Source organism: Canis lupus, chromosome 16 (assembly GCF_048164855.1).
Source record: "Canis lupus baileyi chromosome 16, mCanLup2.hap1, whole genome shotgun sequence".
NCBI lineage: Eukaryota > Metazoa > Chordata > Mammalia > Carnivora > Canidae > Canis > Canis lupus.
Genome location: NC_132853.1, coordinates 54,983,916 through 54,992,262, shown reverse-complemented (window position 1 = coordinate 54,992,262; position 8,347 = coordinate 54,983,916). Strand labels below are relative to the sequence as shown.

The 8,347-nt window shown below is 59.0% G+C and overlaps 1 protein-coding gene across 2 annotated transcripts in view; it reads right to left on the bottom strand.

Annotated features, from left to right (window-relative positions):
* Positions 1–5,625: 5,625 nt before the first annotated feature.
* The window catches only part of DNAI2 (dynein axonemal intermediate chain 2), a 29,113-nt gene continuing 26,391 nt past the window's right edge, over positions 5,626–8,347 (bottom strand). For both annotated transcript variants that reach the window (XM_072781433.1, XM_072781434.1), the window contains exons 11-13: positions 8,125–8,271; positions 7,165–7,389; positions 5,626–6,385 (exon numbers count right to left, since the gene is read on the bottom strand). In XM_072781433.1, the coding sequence (XP_072637534.1) occupies positions 6,308–6,385; positions 7,165–7,389; positions 8,125–8,271 (450 nt within the window). In that variant the 3' untranslated portion in view covers positions 5,626–6,307. The remainder of the gene's footprint in view (positions 6,386–7,164; positions 7,390–8,124; positions 8,272–8,347) is intronic.

The window sequence follows — 8,347 nt, the reverse complement described above, 5'->3', positions numbered from 1 at the left end:
CCCGCGGCCAAGGGCGCCGACCGGGGGCGGGGCAAGGGGAGGGCCCCGACGGCGCCTCCCGCCCCTGCGCCCCCGCCCCCCGCGCTGCAGCCGACTGTGGGCCGCCTCCGCCGGGGAGGCGCCGAGCCTGCGCTGCTCCCGGCCGCTGCCGGCGCGTCCTTCCCGCCCTCGGGGGCCCTGCGTCCGTTTGGGAGCTCCTGGGCGTCCCCCTGCACCCCCTCCCACCTCCCTGCAAGGGGCGCCCGGCCGCGCGCGCACCTGCTGCCTGCCTGCCTGCGGCTGTCTGGGCTTCCTGGTGCTTCCAAGGGCACAGCGCGCATCGCATCGTGGCAGGGGCTGGGGTCTCTGGGGCCCTGTCTCCACCCCTTGTCCAGCGGCAGAGGCGTACAGAGATGTCTCTGCCCAGGCCGTGCCCCTGCCCGGTGCCGGAGAGCACCTGTATATGCCTCCCGGTGTTTCACAGTAGAGCCTGCCTCAGTGTCCCCCGCTGCCGAACAAGGCCTTACAGGTAAACCAGAACCTAGGTCTGTGTGCCCTGCTGGCTCCCGGCCTGCTGAAAGAGCCACCATCCTGTGCCAGAAAGTGTGAGGTGCATGCTGCAGTCTACACTGTCGGTGAGCATAACAGCAATTGCACAGGGAAGGAGCCTAGTGGATAGATTCCCGGCCTCAGGAGGCCCTTGGAAAACAGGGCTCCAATGTGCATCCAACTTGCTAAGCCACGGAGAGCCGGTGTTTCCTGTCGCTGCTCTGGGCCTTGGTGTCCTCCGGGTCCTGTGGGCTCATCTCTCTTCTCCTGCGCCCCCACCCCCGGTGAAGCTGAGCCAGGCAGGCCCCCTGCAAAGACTGCGTGAGGGAAACAGGCCGGGATCTCTTCCCGCGGCAGGAGCTGGGTAAGGAAGAGCCGTTCATTCCCCCCGAGGCTGTCTCAGACAGCCTGGCACGCATCCAGGGGCAGAGCACGATGCCAGCCTGCACCCTGGGACTGGCTTCCCCGGCCGCCCCCGAGGAGCTTGTGTTCGGTGTAGTTATTAATAAACAGTCGCAGGGAGCCACCTGTGGCCTTGGATTGGGTACCTGGATAAGCCCGGTGAAGCTTGGTGGAAACCAAACACTCCTGCGTTGCGGGGAGGGGGTCCCCTAAGGTTTTGTCCTGTTCTCTGGCCCCCGAGGCTGCACACCACGGCTGGCTGGTTTGCAAACGGGCGTGCTGCAGCGAGAATCAGCTAAGCCTGAAGATGTGCATGTGGATAGAAACCGTGCAAATATAGTGAAAGGGAATAAAGGGGAAAGGAGAAAAAAATGAGTGGGAAATATCAGAAAGGGAGACAGAACATGAGAGATTCTTAACTCTGGGAAATGAACTAGGGGTGGTGGAAGGGGAGGTGGGCGGGGGGTGGGGGTGACTGGGTGGCAGGCACTGAGGTGGGCACTTGACAGGATGAGCACTGGGTGTTATTCTATATGTTGGCAAATTAAACAACAATAAAAAATAAATTTATAAAAAAAATAAACACAGACACACAAAAAATAAAAAAATAAAACTACAAAAAAGAAAAGAAAAGAAAGAAAAGAAAGAAAAGAAAAGAAAAGAAAAGAAAAGAAAAGAAAAGAAAAGAAAAAGAAACCACGCTCCCAGCTTGTGGGCCAGACCCTGCATCTATCTGGATCAGCCAACCGAGACCCCTGGTCATTTGGCCTAGGGCTCTTTTTTCTTTCTTTTCTGTTCCTCCACATGCATGAAGCCCACCCAGGATGGCCCAAGGGGGTAAAGTAGGAGAGGCTGCTGGGCAGGAGGCCACAGCCCGCCTTACCTAGAGACTCGTCACAGCGTTGTCTCTGTTCTCAAACCGAGTCCTCCACCCGCCTTCTGTGTTTGTCAACGACACCGCTGAGCCACCAGTCACATCAGTCACATCCCCTTTCTCTTCATCCTCTCTGTTCAGATCCTCTACCTTTGCAAGTGTTTCGCCTTTCCATCGACACCCCCCCCCCCGCCCCGCCCCACCGAGCTCCAGCTTTTAGCACCTGTCACCGGAGCAATGCACTGCCCCCCCTCGCGGTGCCCCTGCCCCCGGTCTTGCCCACTTTGAGGAGGTGCGGCTCTAACGCATAAGCAAAGGCAACTACCTCTCTCTCCACATCTCCTCATGCCTCCTCCCAGCCTCATCTCCCTGGGCCCATCACAGATGCAGGTTCCCCCCACACTGACTGCTTGCTTGTTCTCCAACACACGCGGGTCCTGGGTCCCACTCTCAGGCCTTTGCGCACATCTGTCCCCCTGCCTCTACGCACTTTCCAACATCTGTCAAACTCCTGCTCATCCTCCATATCAGACCCCTCTTCTCCACAAAACTCGACTTATGCCCTTAGGGACCCATGAGAGTGAGCTCCACGAGGGCAGGGACCAGGTTCAGTGCAGACCCTCCACACGCCGAGTCCGTCCGGGAATCGGATCCCTCATCCATTCCCGTTGCTTCTGTCCCTCCTCTGCATCCCCACTGCTCCTGCCCGGGGGCTGGGACCTCACAGTGTCCCCTCTGGATGGCCATAGCAGCCTGCATGATTTCTCTACCTTCCAGTCAATTGACCAGCATCGTCCTAAAAGACAGATCGGCATCGTTACTTCCCTCGAGATCCCGCCGTGGCTCCCCGCTGCCTTCCACACGGAACGTGCCCCTGAGCCTGGAGTCCTGGCCTTCTCTGCCTCATCTTTGGCCCATCCCCTCGTCCTACCCCTGCGCTGGCCGTGCTCAACCGTGGGCAGCATTCCCGATGGGCTGCTCCCTCCGATCATCCCTGGAGGTCCGTCCTCCACTTGTCGGGCTGGCACAGACAAATGGCTTCTTCAAAACTCATCGTACACGTCCTTTCCCCCTTTTCTGAGCTCTTCAGATCTTCATTCACTTACTTGAAGATTCCAGTGGGCCAAAGGCTCCCCTCGGAGGAGGCCACTGCTGGGCTCTTGGATGTCGATGTCACCAGTGACCATTATTTCCACGAAACAACTGTATGTTCGGTCAGAAATCTGTGACATTCTCCACCTCCTTCCAAACCTGCCCGCAGCTGGAATCCACTGGTTGCGATGGGCCCTGAGCACTTTCTAAAACCCTGTGACTCTCTGGGGCCCTGTGACTCTCTGGGCCAAAAGTCGGCCCCTGCTTGTGAGAGGCTATGGCTACCTATAGCCTGGGAGGGCGAATGAAAGGCCCCTGGGAAACAAGACATCCATCGAGGATTTTCCTCTTTTATATATATATATTTTTTAAAGATTTTATTTATTTATTCATGAGAGACACAGAGAGAGAGGCAGAGACAGAGGCAGAGGGAGAAGCAGGCTCCATGCAGGGAGCCTGATGTGGGACTCGATCCTGGGTCTCCAGGATCACACCCTGGGCCAAAGGCAGGCGCCAAACCATTGAGCCACCCAGGCGTCCCCTGAGGATTTTCCTCTTAAGAAGCCCTCCTTCCTGCTAGCATCCCACTCGGAGCATACTGTGCATCCTGGAAGATGTCACTCTGTGCTATTGTCGTACGATATTTCCCTGTGTATTTGTCAGCTCTTGTCTCTCCCATTTGGCGTACAAACTCCAGGAGAGCAGAGTCTGCGTCTGGCTTGCTCACCACTCTGTGGTCTGTGGTCTGTACCTGGCAGGGTGTTGGGTGCAGGGTGCAGACCTTGGAGCTCAACCCTTTCCACCTGCCGGTAAGCTCCAGAGGGCACTGCCTCTGTCCACTGTTTTGTCTTCATCCCATAGGTTCTTAGCACTCAGAGGAGCTGGCTCTGGGGTCTCTGGTTCTGGGAGCCAGGGAAGAGCCAAAAGGGGTTCTGGTGTGACCCTGGGGGTTTCCAGTAGTCACCTTTGCCTAGCCTGACAGTCAGTGTCCCCCCAGGGGCCTCCGACCGAAGGGCCACAGTAGCCAGTACCCCACAGTAGCCAGCAGTAAATGTGGGACAGTGACCTCCCCCCGGTCCACTGGGCGGTCATAGTTGCAGGCTGAAGCGTCATCAAGTCGGCTGAGCAGAACAGGACCCAGAGAAGCAGCACGCTCTCCCGCAGGTGTGCACACACAGACGGGAGGGCCCTCCCTGTGCTGTGGACCCCAGGGCTGGCTGCCGTTGCCACCACTTTCCAGCCCTGCTCGGATGTGTTCCCGCATCCAGGCCCCACCGTTGACATTTTGCATTCTGTGCCCATGGGGGAGGGGGTTTCCAGCAGCCTCTGGTTCTCCAGTGATGCTTCGTGGTCTTGTTTTGCTTCCCTTGGAGAAGACTAAGCCGGTTCTGGGTGAGGCCGGTTCACAGGGAGGAGAAGTTCATGGCCGTGAGGATAGGCAGTGCTGGGCATCACCCCACAGAGCCCCCACTGCCCTCTGCCCGGCGATGTCACAGCTGTCCTGTCCTCCGCCATGCCCACTCCATCCCTGCCTCAGGGCGCTCTCTGAAGGTGTTTTTAGGCTCCAGCAGATGGCTCGCCCCAGCAGGTGGCTCACCTTTGCAAGCACCTGCCAAAGGCTCAAATCCTATTATAGAAAAGAATATTCTCCCTTGGAGTTTGTCATCCTAGCCACTCATGGAGGGGTCCGTCAGTGTCCTGGGGCTGATGCAACAGGCAGGGCACTGTGACTCTCTCCCCCGACAATTCATTTGCAGAAATATTTTTTCTCTAAGTCAGGGTTTCTCAGTGTATTGACATTTGGGCTGGATCACTCTCTGTAGCGAGGCCTGTCCTGTGCCTTGTAGGATATTGGAAAGCACCCCTGGCCTCCACCCACTGGAAGCCAGAAGCACCCCGAATCCCTTATGTCAATCCAAAGTGTGCATGTGCCCAGACATTGCCAAATGTCCCGTCGGGGGCAAAATCACCCCCAGTTGAAACCACGGCTCTATGGGCAGCTCGGGGGCTCACTAAGGCGCCTATCGCGGGAGACGGTACAGAGCGGGACACACAGCGTGTGGGCGCCCTCTGCTCCGATGGCAATGCCAGGCGGGGAGCAGAATCCTGGCCAGCCCACTCCTCTCCCTGGGACTCAGGCATTGGTCCCTCTCTCTGTGTCTCATGTGGCACATCGGTGACTTGGGGATTGAAGATGGGTATCGCACTTTTGGGGCTATTGTGAAGATCACGCACTCGATCAATATGGCCCATAATGATTATTTTATCCAAGTCTAGCCATAAGGGCAACTTGATGTTTGTTTTTCCTTTGGTCACAAAGGGTGGCTGGCCCTGGGTCCCTCCCTATTTTTTAAAGGCCACTTTGGGTCAATGTTCGGACCATCCGACACCTACAGAATGAATGGCAGTTGGGGGACTTCTGGTGCAAGCCGGCTCTGGGGGGCCCCCTTGCCTCCGGTGTTTCTGGTAATGGTCCCTCAATGCCCTGCTGTGCCCGGTTCCTGGTGTCCCCATGGGCCCTGCGTGTGCCTGTCGTGCAGGGTGGAGACTGAGCTGTCTGGGCTCCTGTCCCCGCTCTGCCCTGTGCTAGCTTTGTGACCCCGGGCGAGTCCTCATACTTCTCCCGGGATCTGAATGTTCCTCTGCAGAGTAAGGATAATTGGAATACCAACCTTCCGGGGATTTCTGTAAAAAGAATTAGATGAGATAACACGCAAAGCTCTCAGCACAGGATGCACCATTATTATTAATTTAATTTTGTAAGAATTAAGATAGTAGACAGCTTGCAGGCATCCAAGAATAATCCAACTTGTTGGCGCATCTCCTCTCAGAGGTAAACGTGCCCGGGAGGGGAGGGGTGGTGAGGGACATTTTAGAAGTGGACGGACTGTGTTTCCCAGTTATATGTGGGTGGGGGGTCAGGAAGGGAGAAGGAGAAGCCCCTCTCTCCCGCGCACGGGTCTTTCGGAGGCCCCACCACGGTTGAGGCTAGCCTGCCTGGAGGCTCTGCAAGCATTGAAGGAAAATGATTATCCAAAAGCCGTGGGGAGGCTGAACCCAAGGGAACACACAAGCCATGGGGAGGCTGAACCCAAGGGAACACAGGGGGCCTGGCTTAAAGGCCCAGGGTGTGCTCGGCTGGCTGAGAGGAGCCGTCCCCAGCTCGGGCATGAGCCTTGCCTCCTCCCTTCGTCCAAGGGGTCCCTTGGGACTGGCTTCAGTGAGTCAATGGGGGCCAGCCCTTTGCGGGGTGTCGGGTCGGGTCAGGGTAGCCCTGCTACCCCAGCCCTCCCTCCGCTGACACTTTAAGGGAGGTGCTCAGGGCCCACGAGCAAAGCCAGTGCAGGGCCAGGAGGTGGGAGACGGAGGCGTGGAGCGAGTGGGGCCGCGGGCACGGCTGACCTGACCCTTCTAGGTCGGAGTCTCGACATGGGCAGCTTCTTCCTCCCCTTGGTCCTCTCCTTCCACCTCTTCGTCTGCCTTCAGATCCTGTTTCGGCAGAAACAGTGCAGAATCGGAGACTGTTACCCGCTCTGTGGGCCTGGGAGCTGCTCAGAGCCAGCGGGTGTGGACGGCAGCAACGGCCTAGGGCACCTGACAGACTCGGGTACAAGTCCTACTTTTGTCGCCTTGCTGCCTGGGTGACCTCGGGCTAGCTCCTCCTGAGTCTCCTTGGCCCCCTCCCCTGTAAAGTGGACGTGATTCCTCGCAGGCTGTGACCCGGATTAGAAATAATGGGTATAAGGACCCAGCCCCACTTTCTCAGCCAGAAAGTGCTCCCCTAGTCCTAGCGGTGAGGGGGACACGGATGGATGAGCTCAGCACGAATCGCACCCGGACACCAGGCGGGGTCGGCGGCCCGGCCACCACACCTCCACCTTCCCAGGCCCTCCTGCCTGGGCCTCGGGCTCACTGGGCCCCGGGGCCTCCATCTGGCGGCCACATGCGTGTCCCCGGGACTGGCCCAGAGAGGGAAGGAGGGCCATGGGAAGTGTGGAGCCCACCTGGAGACTTAGGATTTCTCAGGAGGAAGGGAATAATGCCTCCCATTTTCCGGGTGGACAAGTTAAGGTCCACCTGCTGAGGCCACTTGCCCGAGGTGATCCAGGAGGTCAGCGAGCCCAGCTGGGGGCACCCAGGCCAGGGGCTCCTCCCCCGCTCCCAGTGTCCTCGCCCCTCCCCCATGCCCCACCTCTCCTCCCCACTGCTCCCCCCTGTGTCCCTGTCCCTCCTCCCCATCCCTCCTCCCTGCCCCGCTCGGGACCTACAGGCTTTGACTTCTTCATGGCTTCCACCTCCTTCTTCTTCAGCTCCGTGAAGATGATGTCGAAGAACTCCTCCTCGGCCTTGGTGACCAGCTCCTCCAGGGTGAGGATGGGCTCCTCCTCCCTCTGGTCGTCCTCCTTGCCCTCCACCTTGCCTTTCTCCTTCAGCCGCATCTCCCGGTGCCTGGCCTCCAGAATCTTCTCCCGCCGTGTCTCCCGCTCAAATATCTGGGGGACACGGTGACAGGGGGCCCCGTGAGAAGAAGGCGGTGGCCGGCTCCCAGCTTGGGACTCCGCTCAGCCCCGAAGGCAAGAAAGGAGGGACACTGAGGTGGGGAGGCAGGAGCGGAGCCGCTGAGTCGCGCAGTTCCGAGGGGTTCCCAGAACACAGCTGGTGGCTGTGCATGGGGGGCCCTAGACCCCGGGGACACCTGCTCCTGCTGGGGGCCGGGCCCACAGTCCCAGCAGAGCCAGGGTGTTGGCTTTCAGCTCCACAGTATGTGTGCACAGTGCTGGGGAGGCCCCACCGCAGGGGGGCCCCCAGAGGTGGGGTGGGGGGGTGGTACCCAATCTCAGCCTCCCAGCCCTCTTCCCCAGGGTCCCCGCCTTCCCTCTGTTTTCTCTAACAGCATCTCTGAGCCTTTGACAGGTTCTATTGCAAAGAAATGTCATCTGTGAAGCTAGACGCACTGTCCTATCAAACCACTTGGACAGTGACCAGCTGGGAGGGGAGAGGTGACTGGCCCAGGGTGGCTCTGCTACTATGTAGGCTACCGCGTGGGCTACTGGGTGGGCAAGCCAGGGCTGGTTCAGACACTCCTGACCCCACCTCCATGCTCATTTAGGACACCTCGCGGCCTCCCCAGAGGTCCCCGCATTTCCCAGGCGGTGAGAGGGGAGCCCGACAGTTTTCTCTGGCTAGCCTCCTCTGCTCCGGGGGCCAGGTCAGCCCGGGGCACGTACAGAGGAAGCTGTGTTCTTCTCGTTCCTCTGGAGTGTGCACAGCCCATTGGAGACTTCCAGCAGCGTGGTGGTGCCCAGCTGGGAACCACAGGCGATGAAACACCCGTTGTCCTGCACCCGGAGGCAGAAGAGGGCCTCGTCACACACCTGTTGGAGGGGCCAGACAGACCTGGTTGAGGAGGAGAGACTTAGCTGATGATCTGGCCCCGGGAAGGGGCGCACT